Consider the following 19,778-nt stretch of genomic DNA (forward strand, 5'->3'; position numbering starts at 1 on the left):
AGACATTCTAGGCAGAGGTAATAGTATACACAGGAAAGAGAGAGGCAGAAATGGGACTGAACGTAAACATGCTCTGAACGTAACTAGTGCTGTATATCTGTTCTCCCAGACCTGCTGCCTGCAGCAGGAAATGAACGCTGGCTGGAAAGCAGCAGGCGCTGAGGAATTGACTTGTCTAGACTTGCCGGGACTTAAATTCACTTCCTTTTATTCTGGTCTAATTTTATTCTGGTCTTAATTTGGCTGGGAATTCATAGGTTTCCAGTTTGTTAAATCCCTCCAACTTTAGACGATTAGTCTTAAATGACTAAAGACTAAAAGAGTCTTTTTCTATAAACTTTGACTTTCTTTTGCTCTTAGACAGAATGAGAATATTAGTGACTTTAGAGATCTTGTAACTTCATTCCCGTTTTATAGCTGAAGTAATAGAAGCCTGAAGGTCGCACAGCCCGAAAGTAGCAGAATAATCGCCTGGCTCTCGGGGTCCCAGCCCACTAGACAGAAAGCATTAGGACCACTCATACAAAATCGCTGGCCATCTTTTGTTGCCGTTGTTGATATTTTAATAGCTTTGTTGAGATATAATCCCATACCATACAATTACTCATTTGAAGTACAAAATTCACTGAGTTTTAGTATATTCAAAGTTGTGAAGCATTAACCACAATCCTTTTAAGAACATTTTCATCACTGCAAAGGAACTCCATACTTATTAGCAGTCATTCCCTATACTCCCTCCCCCAACCCCCAGCAACCTCTAATATACTTTCTGTTCCTATACATTTGCCTATTCTGGACATTATGTAACAATGGAATCATAGAATATATGGCCATTTTGTGGCTCGTTTCTTTTACTTAGCATAGGTTTCCAAGATTCACCCATGTTGTAGCGCATATCATTGCTTCATTCCTTTCAATGACTGAATAATATTCTACAGTGTGAATATGCTCCCTTTTGTTTACCCATTTATCCAATGGTGGGCATTTGAATTGCTTCAACTCCAGGCTGTTAATAAATAATGCTGCTGTGAACGTTCATGTACAAGTTGTTGTTGTTGCTTTTTAATCATGTCCCTTTTTTTTTTACCCCCTACATGGGCAGTTACGGGGAAGCAAACCCGGGTCTCTGGCACAGCAGGCGAGAACTCTGCCACTGAGCCACCATGGCCCATATACAAGTTTTTATGTATACCTATTTTATTTCTCTGGTAGATATGTCTACAAGTACAGTTGTTAAGTCACATGGTAACTCTGTTTTAACTGTTTCTGGAACTGCGAGACTTATCTGCAGCAATTGTTCCGTTCTACATTCCCTCCAGCTGTGTCCAAGTGCTCCAATTTCTCCCCCTCCTCACCAACATTATTACTGCCTGTCTTTATGATTTTAGTCATCCTAGTGAGTATGAAGTGGTATCTCGTGGGTTTAATTTGCATTTCCCTAAGTAATGATATTCACCATCTTTTCATGTCCTTATTGGCCATTTGTAGATCTTCTTTGGATAAATTCAAATTCATATCCTTTGCCCATTTTTGTTTATTTGTTTATTAATATTTTTATTGACACATCTTCACACACATACAGTCCATACGTGGTGTATAATCAGCGGCTCACAGTAGCATCGCATAGTTGTATATTCATCACCATGATCATTTTTTAGAACATTTGCATCACTCCAGAAAAAGAAATAAAAAGAAAAAACTCATACATCTCATACTCCTTACTCTTCACTCTCATTGACCATTAGTATTTCCATCTACCAAATTTATTTTACCCCTTATTCCCCCCCCCCCATTATTTATTTTACTCATCTGTCCATACCCTGGATAAAAGGAGCATCAGACACAAGATTTTCAAATCACACAGTCACATCATAAAGTTAAATCTTTATATAATCGTCTTCAGGAATCTGAGGTACTGGAACACAACACAGCTCAACAGTTTGAGGTACTTCCCTCCAGCCACCCCAATACACTGTAAACTAAAAAAGGATATCTGTATAACACATAAGGTTAGCTTCCAGTATAACCTCTCAACTCTATTTGGAATTTCTCAGCCACCAAAAGATTATTTTGTCTTTTTTTTTTTTTGCCCATTTTTTAATTGGGTTATTTGTCTTTTTATTGTTGATTTATAAGAGTGCCTTATATGGGTCCAGTGCAAGTTTCCTATTGATGGATCCGTTCTGTGGGTTTTCTATTCATTTTTTTTGTAGTGTCTTTTGCACAAAAGTTTTCAACTTTGGTTAGGTGTAATTTTTCTCTTTTTTTCTTTGGTTACTGGTGCTTTTGAGGTCATATTTAAGAAATCATTGCTTAACCCAAATTCACAAAGATTTACTCCTGTGTTTTCTTCTAATAGTTTTATAGTTTTAGTTTTTCTATTTATGTCCATGATCCATTTTGAGTTCATTTTTGTGTATGATGTGAGGTGGGGATCCAACTTCATTCTTTTGCTTTGTGATCTAAGCTGTTTGTCAAAAATGCTATTTTTCCCCTATTGAATTGTCTTGGCATCCTTACCAGAATTAACGGTCTTTTGTCGTTATTTTCATCTAAGCTCTATTAGAGAAATTTCTTTTTCCATTCTTTTCAATTAAACATAGATTTACCAAAGCAGTCAGAATTCTCAATCCTGTGATGCTCTGTTGATTTTTACAGCCCAGCAGGCCTGGTTATCCTAGCCCAAGGTCTAGTGAAGGATTTTACCCCAGCCCCCAACACCTGGTACAGACCAATCATTACCAGGTGTCTGGCTACTCTGGCTCACATGGAATCACCCCTATGGCCGGCAGCATCTACACGGGTCAGGCAGCTCTTTTGGACCAAACAGATTCATGGAATCAGAGGCCTCCGGAGATATCAATGTGGCAGTCCAGCATGGAGGTAAGTCCGATGTTCTTGGGTTTCAGTTTGTTGACTGAGGAAGCTTGGCACAAGGGCCCTTGTATTTCTAAAATCCTAAGGTGTCTTAATTCTGATGAGATTTTAATAAGATCAGGTAACCCCAGCCAAGCAGATGTTTCTAGTTTTGTGAACATTTTTTATTAAAGTAAATATCAAAGGAGATATTCTACAATCATTAGCCTATTTATTTGAAATGCCGAATCCTAAATTGAATGTAATTAGCATATCCATGAGGCCAAAGAAGAAAGAGTGAAACTGAGCCTCCAGCTCTGTGGACCATGTTAATTTTTAAATTTTCCTGGTAAAGCCATGAATCATCACCCATTCCTGTAATATTTGAAGTCTCAACCACTACTATAAAAGTATTTCTTTGAATCAATGAACCTCTATAGTTGTCTTCTATCCGTGTTCTTTTACTCAGAGAAAACATGTCTAATAACTGTTTAATACTCCAGAATATGCTTGGATCATATTAACCCTTCTATTATTTTTACTTACAGATTTTTTTCTGATTTTTTACTGTTATAGTGCATTCTTTTTACATATCTTTGATTGTTTTCTTTAGAATAAATCCCTAAAGTAGATCTTTGAACTGAACAGTTATATACTCTTTAAAGATGCTCAGTATGTAGTATTTAAATTCCAGAACAACTTCAGAACAGTTGTTTCCATGAGCAGAGTCTGAGAATCTATCCCAACCCTTGCTATTGTTCTTAATTTTTTTTAAAGTGCACAGATAAATATAAAAGCACCATAAATAGACTTCTGAGATTGGATGTGCTGTTCCTAGGACTCTGCAGCATTGGATATGCGAGGAATTGGGCAAGTATTGCCAACCCACCTGATGGAAGAGCGGCTGATAAGACAGCAGCAGGAAATGGAAGAAGATCAGCGCTGGCTGGAAAAAGAGGAGAGATTCCTGGTAATTATGTTTCAGAAATGTTTTCCCTACCTTCTAAATGCTGCTATAGACTGTTATATTACCAATGATTGCAAAAGATCTTTTCCAAAGAAACAGAGTCTTCCATCTGGTCCCTAAATCTTACAATAGCAGGTTCACAAATCCTTGTTATTAAATCAACTATGTACTGAATAGTATAAGTCACATAAAAGCCTCTCTCTGTTATTTCATCCCATTTTACTTGAGCAGTAAAGAAGCTAGAGTGATAGTTGAGACCCTGAATCCTGGCTCTGCCGCTTACCCAACACAGGGCCTTGGACGAGTTCTAGGTCTCCCTGCCATGCTACCCACCCTCATCAATGAAACTAGTAGACTAGTAGAGACTAGTAAGACTAGTAGAGCTTCTGTTGTACAAAGTTACCGCAAGGATTGAATTAGGTAATCCATATCAGGGTTTAGAACAAAACCCTAAGCAAGGTAAGTATTCAATTTATGGCAGCTTTTAAAAAAAATTTTTTTTAATTAATTGAAAGCCAGTATAATAGCTACCTTAAGGATGACTTCAACCTTTCATTATCAATATTTTCAAACATGTAAAAAAGTCGAAATAAAGAATCTAATTGGCACCCATCTACCTATCTCCTAGATTTAGTAGTTTTTAACAGTTTGCCCTCTTAGCTTCATCTGTATCTGTTGGTTGGTTAGTTTGCAGAACCATTTGCAAGTCAGTTGCCCTTGGTTCCTTAGTAGTTCATTATACTTCTAAAAATAAACTTCCCCTTTATAAATATAATACTACTGCATTAAGGATATTTCTTAATAATTTTAATGTAATTTATAATTCCACTGCTTGAACACAAAATTATTTCCATTTTTGTATGCTGCTTTCTAATCCTTATCCCATGGAGACTTAATTTCTACCTGGTGTATGTAATGTTTTGTTTTCCATTTTTCCATTTATACCACATTTTCCAAATTCCCCCAGTCTTCACACTTACTTTTTAAAAATGTTTCATCATAGTGCTATATCACCATTGATTAGAATATTTCCTGCATTTTGGGCAATTTAGGTTACTTCCAGGCTTAGTATATATAAATAATGCTAAATTAAATAATACCTCCATCAATAGGGCTGTCTGTTTTTCTTGAACTATTTCTTTGGGGTAAATTTCTGAGATTTTAGGAGTGGCATGATTGGCTGAGTGGTGTCAGCATTTCTGTGGATTTTGCATTATGGCTGTGTTTCCATGTGAAACCACACCTGTGTCTCAGCTGGCGCCTAAAGCACTGCACCATTCTTCTGCAGGATGCAGGACGACAGTTAGGAAACCCAGGGTCTGCCTTCCTGCATTCTTCTTTCACTTGGTCAGATGGATGTAAACCTCTTCACAGATGTATCTGTAGTTGTGGGTGGGAAAGAGCTTCCCTCAGCAGTCCCTTTGGGACAGAGAGGAAGTGGTGAGACAAGGCAGTCTGTATGTGTCCCTGGAGACAAAGGCCCTTTGGGATTTGTGACCTTAGCACCAAGCATTTCTAGTTCCCCTCTCAGCCTTGGGGCTGTGGCCAGTGACAGCCCACTGCCCACTTCCAACCACCTGCACGGCCATTACAGTCTGCCTAAAGTAGTCTGAAAATATGGCCTAGAGGAACCAAGGTTCACACTGTTTCTCCAAAACCTTAAGTCAGTAATATTACATGGGTCCAAATCTGGTCCCTTGAGCTTTAATTCAGTGAGCATTCACTACTGCCAGCTTTGTGTTATGCTCTATGTTGAGTGACCAGATACCAATGAGTAGAACATACAACCCCTATTCTTAAATTGCTTCAAGTCAGCAATTAAATTTCAATCAGCAATTAATGGTATTATGAAATAGTGGGATTAAAATTGTATTATATAGACTCATCAACATGTGATTCTGATTTCAGTCTGTATATTAACTTTCATTTTTTAAACTGTAGTTTGCAATTAAAGCAACCCATACACTCTAGTTTGCTGAAATGCCTTTAACCTGTTGGAGATGGGCAGTACGTGAACTTGCACTCACTGCAGGATGTGTTTGGGAATGATCTCAGCAAACCTGCCGTCTCAGTGCACATATATGATCTCGGAAATCTATCACACATGCACCATGCTCAGTTAAATGCATACAAAGTGAATGCACATTGAGGGAACACCCCTCCCCATCACAATTCATCAGTTAATGTTGCAGTAAGCAACAATAGTAGTAATATTTACTTTAGAAAGTTAATGTGATATGATGCGAGTAATTTATATAATCTCCAAGGTAGCCTGTAGTCAAATGCACTGTTACTTCTGCAGGAAAACATGATCAGCTAGTATGAACAAAGGTGGTAAAATGGCTCACATAAGTTCAGGTCAGAGTTTGCCACCAAATGAGTTTGCATCAAACTTTAAAAAAAAAAAAATCTCCATTTTCAGCACATTTTAGATTTTGGAAACATGGATGAAGGAATGTGGACTTGTACCATTGTTATCCCCATTTTATAAATGAGGAAATAGAGACAGGGAGAGATGAAGTAAATTGTTTAAAATCACCAGCTAGTTAAGTGGAAGAGCCAGGTCTGGTCCCCTCACTTCCACACACACTGCCTAGCTAGCACAGGCCAGATACCAAACCTGTTGTGTGTCACTTCATATCTGTACAGTAAGAAATACGAAAAGTTTCTTCTTACAATAAGAAATGTGAAAAGTTGATGGACATTGTCAGTGATTTGCCTTTGGAACAAAAGTTTCATACTATACTGTTGAAATTTAGTTAAATTAAAGCAAATTTGGAGATTTCAAGGCAAATTATAAGAAATTATTTGCTAGTGTTAAGCTGGGTGAATCAATTTGGTTATTGAATCTATTCTAAGAATACAGCCTCCATTCTCTAATCTTAGCTAAAATTTTCTTGTCCTGATAGTCTCTTGATTTACCCTCTCAATTAGTGTTTTAAAAAAGCAGACAGAGTTCTCGCCTGCCATGGCAGAGACCCGGGTTCGATTCCTAGTGCCTGCCGATGGATTAAAAAAAGAAGAAGAAGAAGAAGGAGAAAAAGAGAAAAAAGTGAATGTTATGTTCGTTTCCCAGACCATGCACCCAAAGCGCGCGCACACACACACGCGTGCGCAAATGTTATAAATTCTCCAAATTAGAGTTAATATATTTAAATTTGGAGGTCTGTGTACAGTTGTGTTAAACAAAGGGTTCACAACTAACAGCTGTGGATACTGCTGCTGTAGCATTGCCATGCGGAAGTACAAAGGGCAGCAAGGGCAGAAGAGGGACCTCATGTGCTTGGGAAGTCAGAGAAGGCAATATAGCTGAGATAACATGTGTGCCAAGGCTTACAGGGTAAATTGGAATTTGCTAAGCAAACAGGCTCAGGAAATAACATTCCAGGCAGAGAACAGAGTGTATAATCACATGTGGTCACAAAACTTTATTCTAAGAACTCCATATAACTAGATATGATTAGAGCATAGCATCTTCATTGGGGATGATGAGTACAAGCATGCTTCAGTTTTCTGAGTGGTTACAAGGATTCTAAATGGAAGGTTCAAAATGTGTGTTTACTCTGCTGGGTGGTCAGAAGTTGATTGGTTTCTTTTAATTAATATAATTTACAAACAGTAAAAGGCACAGATCATAAATGTACACTTTCACACATTTTGGCATGCATCTAAGCTCGTGTAATCCATGCCCCATCTAATATGTATGGGACATTTCCATCATTCCAAAAAGCTTCCTTGTCTAGTCAAATTCTTTATCCTCACCCTCAAGACTATCACTGCTCTAGTTTCTGTCACCTTAGATTAGTTTTGCTTTTTCCTGAACTTCGTACAAATGTAATAATACAGTATATTCTCTTTTGTGCCTGGCTTTATGCATTCAGCCTAATGTTTTTGAGATTTATTCCATTCTATGTGTCAATAGTTCATTCCTTCTTATTTTATAAATATGCCGCAGTATAGTTATCCATTCTCCAACATCTGAGTTGTTTCTAGGTTTTGGCTTTAATGAATAAAGGTGCTATGAATATTCTTGTAGCACATTTGTGTAGACGTGTGTTTCATTTTTCTTCGGACAATACCTAGCTGAGTCGGATAGGTGTGTGTTTACCTTTATCAAAAACTGTCAAATGTTCCTCCAAAATTGTTTTCCCTCTTTTTACACTCTCAACGAGCAGTCATTGAGTATTTCAGTTGCTTCACGTCTTTGTCAACATTTGACATTGTCACTCTTTAATTTTAGCTGTATTAACAGGTGTGTCGGTATCTCACAATTGTAGTTTGCATTTCCCAGTGACTAATGATATTGAACTTTTTTCTTTTGTAAGTCATCCTTTGTGAAGTGTCTATTCATGTTTACCCACGTCTTCATTGGGCAGTTTATCTCTTTAACTACTGAGATGTAGAAACTCTTTATATAAATCCTTTGTCATATAGTGTTACTAATCTTCGAGTCTGTGGCTCGCTTATTCATTTTTTTAATGGTATCGTCTTATGAGCAGAAGTTTTTAAATTTAATGAGTGCTTTCTGTATCCTAAGAAAACTGCCTCTTCCAAGGTTGTAAAGAGATTTTATCAATGTTTTCTTCTAGAAGCTTTAGTGGTTAGCTTTTACGTTTAAGTCTGATGCATTCAAATTAATTTTTCATATAATATGTAAGGTCGTAGTTTATTGTTTTTCCCATATGGACATCCAGTTCTGGCATCATTTGTTAAAGACTTCCTTTCCCCCTTTGAACCGCTTGAGTGCCTTGAGTCGGTTTTTGATCTCTCTGATCTCTGTGTCTATCTTTTTGCCATTATTACATTATCTTGATTTCTGACCTGAAAGTGAATCATTTTAAGCCTTCCACCTTTGTTCTTTTTCAAGATCATTTTGACTCCTAATTTCAGAATCATATTATCAGTTTCTACCCAGAAAGCCTGCTTTGGTTTTTTTGGAATGGCGTTGAATCTATAGAGCAGTTTTGGAATAATTGACATCAGTATGAAGTCTTTGGCTCCATGAATATGGTCTGTCTGCTTGGGAGTTAAATTTCTCTCAGCAGTGTTTTTATTGTTTTTAGCATAAGATTCTGAACATTTTTTATTAAATTTATTCCTAAATTTTTGTGCTCTTACATACAGTTGTAAATAGAGTTGCCTTGACTTTGGTTTTCCAATATTTTTTTTGCTAGGATATAGAAATACAATTTGTTTTTCTTTATTGACTTTGTATCCTGTGACCTTGTTAGATGCAGTTATTCTAGTAGTTTGTTGTATGGATTCGTTAAGATTTTCTACAATCACAGTTATATCATCTGCAAATAAAAATGGTTTACTTCTTCCTTTCCGATCTTTATACCTTTTATTTTTTTTTCTTGCTTACTGCACTGACTGTGGCCTCCAGGAAACACTGAATACACATGGTAAAAATATACATCTTTGCCTTTATCTTTTAGCATTAAGTATGATATTAACTGGTTGAAGCACCGTCCTTCTGTTCCTAATTTGCTGAGAGTTTATATTGTGTTAGCATGGGTGTGTCCATTTTTTTCCTCACTCCAATGGGTTATAAATAAATGCTACCAAGACCAGGCTTATTTCATTAAATAATCATAGTGTCTTTCCAGATTACCACTTATAGATCTATATCATTCTTTAGAGTGACAGTATGTCTGTATGTAGCCTAATTTATTTAACTTATTCCTTATTAGTGGACATTTAGGCCTTCTCCAGTTACAATATTGTAATACTCTTAAGTTTTGGATACTTGTACAAGTTGAAGCATATCTATAGACATATGTTGTAATTCTCCTTTCTTTATAAAGGATCAAAATATTTTTCCTTTTTTTATTAGTTTATGTCATTTTGTTGTTTATCTTATGTGTACTGTTATGTACATTGTTAAGTATGATTCAATTTAATTTTCTTAATTGATATCATATTTGATATGTGTTAGTTTGAATCTATTTTAAAACATATGACCTTACATTTTTCTTTAAAATCCAATAGAATATAAATTTGATAATTGTCTCTTTGAAATAATTTCTAAATTCTGCTTCGGTTACTCTGCTAACACTATTATATTCTCCCTATTTTATTTTATAGTTTTATAAAACTGTTTGTTCTTCCAAATTGTATTCATAATCCATTTACAAAGGTATATACAAATATCCCACAGAGATTCTACTTAGTGTTGCACTAAATCTGTGATAACCTAAGTGGGTATGTCATCCTTGGTATATTTATCTTCCTAGCTCAAAAGGACATTTCCCATAATTTGTTCATGACTTTCTTTAGTTCTCCCTAATAGAGTCTATAATTTTCATTGTATATATGTCTTGTCTCCCTTATTAAGTTGTTACTCATTTATTTAAAACTGTCTATCATAGCTGTAATGGTTCACAAATTATTTAGTTGTCTATTCCTGTAAATGAGAATGAATGTGGTCGCTTTTTAGGAATTTATCTTGTATTTTCCAGTATTTTCACATTAAGCCTTTTTGACTGATTGCCTTGGATTTTCTTAATATGCACAGTTGAGTTACTTAAAAAATAAATTTTTCTTTCTTCATTTCCAGTATTTGTTATATACCTTACTTTTCACAAGTATCTGTTGACCACTTTTAAATGGGTCCTTGCCTACTTTTCTTGCTTTGGTTTTAGTTTCTTCATTAAGTGTAATGTTGACTATGTATTTAAAATATATTCTTAAGAAAGAAACACTCTGAATGGCTTAATCATAGCTACTGAATATCTTCTTAGTAACAATCAAAATAATTAGTTCTTTCTTAATGGCTTTCCTGTTAACATGATGAATTTGTGAAGCATTTTGCTTGGCTTTGTGCTTGTCCTACATTCTAGAGATAAACCCTTGCTTGGATATAATTGATAATTCTTTTAAGGTTACATAGTATGTTTCATTTGTGATTTATTTCATTTGTGATTTAGTAATGTTCATATATGAGGATTTCTTTATTGTCATTGGTCTCAAGATCAGAACAATACTGGTTTCATAAGATGAGTGGAGTAATCCCCCACCACTGCCTTTGATTTGGGTATTTGGCTTCTAGTCTTCCTCTCATTTGAATGTTTTATTATCCCTTCAAAGTCAGCGTGTCCAAAACTGACTTAGTAATACTTGATACCAACCAAATTTGACTCTCTTTTTGTGTTCTCTGTCATTTCCCTGACCACCAAGAGAGAAGCTAAAGTATTATCCTATCTCTACCTTCTCTCATGTCTGGTAAATCACCAAATTCTAGTCATTCTAGTCCTACTTCTTTTGAATTTGTCCTCTCCTGTCCACCCTTTTTCTCACTGTGTGACTCTGCACTGTCACATCTCACGTGAATGCCCCATCAGCCTCTCACCAATCTCCCGTGCTCAGTCTTCTCATCCAGGCCTGCAACAAATAGTAACTCAGCACCTCTGAGGGAACAACAGTGCTTGGGTCTCCATGGTTACCATCTTTGTGAGGCTCACGTTCTGGTGGGGAGAGAAGAAAAAACTGAAACTAAAATCACATCATCGGTCAACATTACTCAGAAGGAAACAAACGGTGGGCAGAGAGGGAGAATAAAGAGTCTAAAAAAGGATCTCTCTGAAGCTTTAACCAAGTCAGAAAGAATGAGGGAAGAGAAGAGAGGCACGTTCTAGCCCGAGGAATCAGCAGGTACAGAGACCCTCCTGCTCTGAGAACTCTTCATGTTTAGGAAGAGCAAGGAGACCTTTGTGTCCAGAACTTGCTGGGAGACAAGGGGGCACACGGGGGTGGGGGGGTCAGGAAGCCTTTGGAGAGATGTGAGAGCATTACCTCTGATTCAGTACAGAGGATATTTTGAAAGGGGTGGGAGGAGTAGAGGTGGCGTCAACCTGGCAGTAGGCATTGCCAGTGGTGACAGCTCTGGAAAGGGAATGAAGACCACAAATCTGCGCTTCACATTTTGATAGTGGCCATGACAGGAGGGGAGGGGAGGGGTCAGGGCATTAAAAACTAGACCTGTATTCCTAGTTCAAGCACCTCGGAGATGAACAAAACCAGGAGAGAGGAGAGGTTTGGAGATGGGAGCAAGTGAATCTAATGGTCTGTGTGGGGCATTTTAAATTGAGATCTGTCTGAAATGTTGTCTACTCCAAACTATTTGCCATTCCATAGCCACATCTCATTACTGAGATGTCTGATCATGCCATTCCTTGACCTAAAACCTGCCAATGGCCTACTTAAGTGTCCCATGGACACTGGTGTACATGGGGTTTGGAGGTGCTCAGCACTTCCATTTGGCAGTGATTGGGGGTGGTTTACATAAATATTTCATTGTCCTTCACTTAATAAGGGACACTAATAATGGCAAATATATGCAACTGCTGTGTGATGACTTTTTGGTTTACAGTGGTTCTGCTCACAGCGAAGCAGCTTGCTCCATGTGGCTTTGCCTCTGACATGCACTGGGCACAGACTTGTTCTTCTGCCTTGCGGCTGCAGTGCTAGACTACCTGTCTGCTTTCTTTAAATTGATATTTAGAAGGTGCAATAAAGGACACAAATCTAAAATCTGTAGCTCAGTGGGGTTTTATGTTTATGTATATCCTAACCATAACTCATCACCCCAGAAGTCTTCCACCTGCCCCTTTCCTGTCTGAACCTCATCCCCAAGGTTAACCTTTGTCCTGCATTGGATCCTCCAAAACAGACCCTGAGGTGGAGATGTGCAGGTGGCAAGTGCTTTGGGTGGTGCTTTGGGATACTGAGAGGGGAAGTAGGGTGGGCTAAGGGAGTCTGGAGCTGTGTGAGGCTGGGACCGCCCTGCACAGCTTTTTGACTGGGGCGCAGCTGCAGGCCTTTGTGCCCTCCCCACATTGTCTTGACTTGTCTCCAGTGCCCCCAGGAAAGTGGCATCACCTGGGTTGAGGCAGCTCCCTTCCTTGGAGGGGCTGGTGTCTGGAGAAGACTCCACTGTGAGTCATCAGAAACCAGCTCTTAGGAGTGTGGTTTCAGGGCAGGTCTCCACCCATCTGCTGAGCTAAGTGGGGCTTCCCTGCACTCCTCAGCCACTGGCTTCTTTGGGTGTCTTTCCAGAGCCTCCCCCCCTCCCTAATCCCTAAGCCCCACAGAAGTCTCACAGACTCTGCCTGCCACTTGGTTCTGGGGGTCCGTAGGGTGCCAGCACCCCTCATGAGCTGGCTGTGATGCCCAGGTGCAGGTGAGTGCAGTCAACAAGGGTGATGTTGTTCCAAAGAGGGGGGTGGGGTGGGGTCAGATTCTTCCAGAAAAGCTGCTTCAGCTAACACTGAAATCCCCAGAAACACCCCAGCCTTCCTTTCTGTCTTTCCTCATTCTTTGTCAGCCTCTGAATCATGGGCAAGTTCATAAGCCACGGTCCTCCCAAGTGAGAGCTCATATCAGAGTACTTTGCTAACTAAAGTTCTGTGCCAATGGCTGGTCTCTCATGCCTCAGGTTAAACTGCCTCAGAAAAGGGCTCCCTGAGCTGCTTGTGGTCAGCGGGCTCAGGTTTCTGATTTATATAGTCCCTCGTGAGTCTGGGAGCCAGTTCAGAGTCACAGGCTACTAGGTATGTCAGGCACAGCATGCAGCTCATGCTCTGAGTTTGCTGGAGCCCTGCTCTTGGCGATGAGGGCAGCAGACCCACAGCCCTCCTCTGGCAAGTGTCCAAGGGCTGGCCCCTGCCCCTCCTCCCTACAGAGTGGAGACACTTTTCTCCTAGGCTTGTGATAAGGGGAGTGATTTTCCAAGGGCTTTGATTTTTCTCTCTCACTCCATTTAATCTCTATAGCAGCCCTGGGAGAGCTGCCTTCATGAGAATCTTGAAGGACCCACATCTCATGCCCTTGATAGCTGAAAGTCTCCATGATGGTCCCAGAGTGCCTGCAGCCTGCTCCCAACCAAAGTTAACAGAGTAGCTTGGGGAGGGCTTTAGCCATTGTTATCCGGATCCTGTAGAGCAATTTTGCAGACTGAATTCATTATTAAAAACAAGCCATGGTTAGTTTTTGTTACGGTTAAAGCTCCTTTAAGTGGATTCTGTTTAGCAACTAACTAACAAGGCCCCTGGCTGTGGCTAAATGCAGTAGGATCCTGGATGGAAACTGGTGGACAGGCAGTGCTGCCTCTGGGACTGAGGCACCACTTGGTACAGGCTGACTGTGAGGAACGGCCAGTGTTTATTTTTTTTCCCAGTTCATTATTGATGGCTACTTTTATACAATGCAATAAAAATTACTGGAAAAAGAAAATTTTAAAAAGACATGCAAATTCAAGCCAACAGAACCAGAATTGCTATTTCAGACTGCTATAGACTTCCCACAACATTGTTATTGTGTGCTTTGAAATGTTTTGCTTTTTTTGTATATATGTTACTTTTTACAAAAAGAGAAAACGAAAAGTCTATTAAATACTTCCCACAACACTCGCATTCCATCCTTACCTCGCCATGAGCCACAGGTGCCCAACACAGGCTCTCTGTTCAGTCACTGCCAATCCTTCCCTGAGGCACTCATGCACCTGAGTGGAAGGGTTATGTTCTTACTTGTCGAGCACTTCCCTGGTCAGGAGTCCTCATGCGTCTCCCTCCATTGTCACAACAGCTCTGTAGAAAATGGCTTTAGCCCACCAGGGCTGCATGGCCATTCAGAACAGCAAATGCCCCCTCTGCTCTACCATGTTCCCCAGTTCAGATGTCATCCTTCTCTGAGATGGTGCTGTGCCTGCAAACCTACTGCAGTTAAAGCTCCTGCAAACCAACAAGTGTGCAGAGAGCACCGGCAGCCTTGATTAGAACCTCCATCCATGTAAAGGGTTTTCTTTCCCATTGGGCAGTGCTTAAAGATGGAGTAACTTTGTGCATTGCTTATTTTTATTACTGTACACAGCAACTTGCCACACTGATACTTTGCTAAAAACAAGATTTTAATTTTTTTAAAACCCTTTTTTATTGTATAATATAATATAATATAATATACAAAGCAAAGAAATAAAAAAGCAATAGTTTTCAAAGCATTCTTCAACAAGTGGTTACAGGACAGATCCCAGAGTTTGTCATGGGCTACCTACCATACGATCCACTCAGATTTTTCCTTCTAGCTGCACCAGAATATAGGAGGCTAGAGGGCCTGTGTTGGTTTGAAAAGATGTGTGTAACCTAGAAAAGCCATGTATTAATCCTAATCCCATTTTGTAAAGGCAGCTGTTTCTTCTAATCCCTATTCAGTATTGTATGCTTGAAACTGTAATTAGATCATCTCCCCAGAACTATGATTTAATCAAGAATGGTTGTTAAAATGGGTTAGGTGGAGATGTGTCTCCACCTACTTAGGTGGGTCTCAGTTGGTTTACTGGAATCCTATAAAAGAAGAAACATTTTGGAGAAAGCTAGAGATTCAGACAGAGCAGAGAAGAATGGCATAGCCACGAGGAGCAGAGAGCCCACAAGACAGAGACCTTTCAAGATGAAGAAGGAAAACGCCTCCCAGGGAGCTTCATGAAACAGGAAGCCAGGAGAGAAAGCTAGCAGATGACGCCTTGCTTCCAGCCAAGAGAGAAACTGTGACTATGTTCTCCATGTTCCTTCTCACTTGACAGAGAAATCCTGAATTTCATTGACCTTCTTGAACCAACGTATCTTTCCCTGGATGCCTTTGATTGGACATTTCTATAGACTTATAATTGGGACATTTTCTTGGCCTTAGAACTGTAAACTAGCAACTTATTAAATTCCCCTTTTTAAAAGCCATTCTGTTTCTGGTATATTGCATTCTGGCAGCTAGCAAACTAGAACAAGGCCTGAATACATTTTTATCATCACAGTTGACTTTTTTTTTTTTTTGTGAACAATAACATGTATACAAAAAAGCTATAAATTTCCAAGCACAGCACCACAATTAGTTATAGAACATATTTCAGACTTTGACATGGGCTACAATTTCACAATTTTAGGTTCTTACTTCTAGCTACTCTAAAATACTGGGGACTTAAAGGGATATCAATTTAATGATTCAACATTCATATTCATTTGTTAAGTCCTATCTTCTATGTATAATTCCACCATCACCTTTGATGTTTCCATACCTCTCTTTGGGATTGTTTGGGCTGTGTCAGTTCTAAATTTTTTATATTGGAAGGGTCTGTCACTAATATGGAGTAGAAAGATGAAACTATCTGATGCTCCGGAAAAGCTGAGCTAGGTTTCAGGACTTATCTGGACCAGGAACCTATCTGGAGGTTGTAGGTCTCTGGAAGGTTACTCTAGTGCCTGAAACCCTTGTGGAATCTTATATATTGCTCTAGGTGTTCTTTAAGATTGACTGGAATGGTCCTGGTTGGAGGTTGGCAGGTTATGATAGGTGGCAAGGTCTACCTGAAGCTTGCATAAGAGCAACCTCCAGAGTAGATTCTCAACTCTATTTGAACTCTCTCTGCCACTGATACTTTATTAATTACACTTCTTTTCCCCCTTTTGGTCAGGATGGAATTGTTGATTCCATGGTGTCAGGCCTGGATTCATCCCTGAGAGTCCTCTCCCACATCGCCAGGGAGACTTTTACCCCTGGATGTCATGTCCCACGTAGAGGGGAGGGCAGTGATTTCACTTGCAGAGTTGGGCTTAGAGAGACTAAGGCTACATCTGAGCAACACCCAGAGGTCCTCCAGAAGTAACTCTTAGGCATGCCTATAGGTAGTCTAAGCTTCTCCACTACTGACATAAGCTTCCACAAGAGTAAGCCTCATGGTTGAGGGTATGGCCTATTTATTTGGGTATCCCTAAAGTTTGACACAGTATCAGGGGATTCCCTGATGATAAGGTTTAATAGTTCCATATTGTTTCTCCCCTCACTCACGGGACTTTGCCAATACTTTCTGATTATCTCGTTAATATACTCTAGGATGTTTCCAGGCATTACAATAATCTACACAGAATGAAAGGACCTCTTTCTTACTCTGCACTCCCTGTGTTTCAGTTGTTCATATGAGCTATGCAGATAGATTGAATTAGATTATACACTACAGAAAATTTCAGTTCCAGATCAAATAAACCTTTCTTCCATTGGTCTCAAAGAGTATGTGTGGTTCTAAAATATAGAGACACTGTCTTCCTTACCCCTATATTCTGAATTACTTTAACCCCAACCAGTTCGGCTTCATTCTTATCTCTAAATATCAGGTTATATATATAAAACAGCCTCTTCAAAATCCAGAGCTTGCTGCTCTGAAAGCTTACAATCTAGGCCCCTGTTTTCTTATAGGTATTTTCTAAAGGTGATCATACCATTATTGTTTTTTTGTTTCTGGCTTATTTTGTCTCACCAAATATCCCACATGTTCATTCATATCGTATGCCTCATGACATTATTCCTTTCTTGTAGCAGCCACAGCCTTCGTTTATAAGTATACACCATTGTTCGCCAATCTACTTCTCCATCAATGCATCATTCAGCCACCTGTGTTCATCGGGCATCTTGTAAAGGGCCCAAACTCCACAGTCCATCAACATTCTCAATTTTAGATAATTTCATTGTTGCCAAGAGACAGAAAACCAATAAACACACCCTCGCCAAATAGGAAATATAAACCTCCTCTTAACTCTTGTCCCTCCCCCCATTATTTACCTCTGCTGGTGCTGATGGTTTCCTTCTGAACATAGCTCATGGCATGCAGTATCAGTTTCCCCCCCTGAACCCTGGACTTATACACTCTTTTTTTTTTTTTAATTTATTTATTAATTAAAAAAATAAAGAAAATAAAACAACATACATAATCAGTGATTCACAATATCGTCACTTAGTTGCATATTCATCATTTCTTAGAACATTTGCATTAATTCAGAAAAAGAAATAAAACGAACACAGGAAAGAAAAAAAAAAGATTATACCTACCATATCCCTTACCCCTTGCTTTCATTGATCACTAGCATTTAAACTAAATTTCTTTTAGCATTTGTTCCCCCTATTATTTATTTTTATTCCATATGTTCTACTCCTCTGTTGACAAGGTAGATAAAAGGAGCATCAGACACAAGGTTTTCACAATCACACAGTCATATTGTGACAGCTGTATCATTATTCAATCATCCTCAAGAAACATGGCTACTCTGATGAATCCCAGAGTGATTCGATCAGTGAGTGGAAAAGTATCTGCAGAGTCCCCTTTGGGGAATGGTGAGAATGGGGAGAAATTCAGCTTCCCCAAGTTGAATTCTTGATATTCTCACAAGCAGTGTGGACAACCAAAGCTATAGGCTGAGCCCCCAGTCTTCGGGTTTGTTCATATGAAACTTAATCCCACAAAGGATAGGTCAAGTCTACTTAAAATTTAGGCCTAAGAGTCACCCCCAAGAGAACCTCTTTTGTTGCTCAGATGTGGCCTCTCTCTCCAGCCAACACAATGAGCAGTCTCACCACCCTACTCCTCTCTACGTGGGACATGACTCCCAGGGGTGTGGACCTTCCTGGCAACATGGGACAGAGATCTTGGAATGAGCAGAGACTCAGCATCAAGGGATTGAGAAAAACCCTAGAATGAGCTGAGAGTTAGCATCAAGGGCTTGAGAAAACCTTCTTGACCAAAAGGGGGAAGAGTAAAATGAGACAAAGTGTCATTGGCTGAGAGATTCCAAACAGAGTCGAGAGGTTATCCTGGAGGTTATTCTTATGCATCAAGTAAATATCATCTTGTTATTCAAGATGTAATGGAGAGGCTGGAGAGAACTGCCTGAAAATGTAGAGCTGTGTTCCGGTAGCCATGTTTCTTGAGGATGATTGACTTATACACTCTTTATACAAGAATCATATCTTTGAAGTAATTCTTACAAGAACTCATTCATATTTCTAGAGTGAGTCAGTGAAACTCTTGGGTCTTTACAAGTCCTTTCTATCTTGTTCATCTTCAATATGGTTCATCTTCAGTAGACCCACTAGAGAATCACCTTCGCTCCTATCTATTCCCTTACGTTGGAGTTCATCCTCATTAGCTAATGATTCACCCATCTCTAGCTTCTATGTATCTCTAAGTCCCCTATATTCTGTATTATAAGCCTCTGATTATACCTTTATGCAGGTCATAAAAGTGGACTCATACAGTATCTATTCTTTTGTGTCTGGTTAAGTTCACTCAGCATTATGTCCTCAAGCCTCATCCATCTTGTCATGTGCTTCAGGACGTCATTTTGTCTTACTGTTGCCTAATATTCCATCATATGTATATAGCACATTTTGTTGATCCACTCACTCGTCTGTTGATGGGCATTTGGTTTGTTTCCATCTTTTGGCAGTTATGAATAACGCTGGTATGAACATCGGTGTGAAAATGTCTGTTTGTGATGTTGCTTTCAGCTCTTCTGGGTATATACCAAGTAGTGCTATTGCTGAGTCATAGGACAACTCGATATTTAGTTTCCTAAGGAACCGCTGAAAAGTCTTCCATAGTGGCTGCACCATTATAGATTCCCACCAGCAGTGCATAAATGTTCCAGTTTCTCCACATCCTCTCCAACATTTATAGTTTCCTGTTTGTTTAACAGTAGCCATTCTTATAGGTATGAGGTGGTATGTCATTGTAGTCTTGATCTGCATTTCCCTTATAGCCAGTGAAAATGAGCATCTCTTCATGTGCTCTTGAGCCAGCTATATTTGCTCTTCAGAAAAATACCTGTTCATATCTTTAGACCTTTTTATAATTGGATTGTTTGTTCTTTTGTTGTTGAGTCGTTTGATTTCTTTGTATATACAGGAAATCAAACGTTTGTCTGATATATGATTTCCAAATGTTTTTTCCCATTGAGTTGGCTGCCTATCCTGGAGAATGTTCAATGAGCACTAGCAGAGAATGTATAACTTTGTGCTTTGGGCTGTAATGAGTATATATGTCTGTTAGGTCTAATTCATTTATCAAGTTATTTAACTGCTCTGTTTCCTTGTTGATCTTCTGTTTGGTTGTTCTATCTATAGAGAAAAGTGGTGTATT

At 39.0% G+C, this 19,778-nt stretch overlaps 1 protein-coding gene and 1 long non-coding RNA gene across 28 annotated transcripts in view; one reads left to right on the forward strand and one right to left on the reverse strand.

Annotated features, from left to right (window-relative positions):
- The window catches only part of LOC143688586 (uncharacterized), a 32,735-nt gene extending 21,469 nt beyond the window's left edge, over positions 1 to 11,266 (reverse strand). The window contains exons 1-2 of the long non-coding RNA XR_013178153.1: positions 11,175 to 11,266; positions 3,746 to 3,802 (exon numbers count right to left, since the gene is read on the reverse strand). This is a non-coding gene — a long non-coding RNA (uncharacterized LOC143688586). The remainder of the gene's footprint in view (positions 1 to 3,745; positions 3,803 to 11,174) is intronic.
- Positions 1 to 19,778, forward strand: part of PTK2 (protein tyrosine kinase 2) — a 404,029-nt gene that overhangs the window by 355,500 nt on the left and 28,751 nt on the right. For all 27 annotated transcript variants that reach the window (XR_013178148.1, XM_077166685.1, XM_077166687.1 and 24 more), the window contains 2 exons: positions 2,659 to 2,883; positions 3,695 to 3,826. Coding sequence is in view for 26 of the 27 variants with exons in the window: in XM_077166685.1 (XP_077022800.1) it covers positions 2,659 to 2,883; positions 3,695 to 3,826 (357 nt within the window). In the remaining variant the exon portion in view is untranslated. The remainder of the gene's footprint in view (positions 1 to 2,658; positions 2,884 to 3,694; positions 3,827 to 19,778) is intronic.

This window comes from Tamandua tetradactyla, chromosome 6 (assembly GCF_023851605.1).
Source record: "Tamandua tetradactyla isolate mTamTet1 chromosome 6, mTamTet1.pri, whole genome shotgun sequence".
Lineage (NCBI taxonomy): Eukaryota > Metazoa > Chordata > Mammalia > Pilosa > Myrmecophagidae > Tamandua > Tamandua tetradactyla.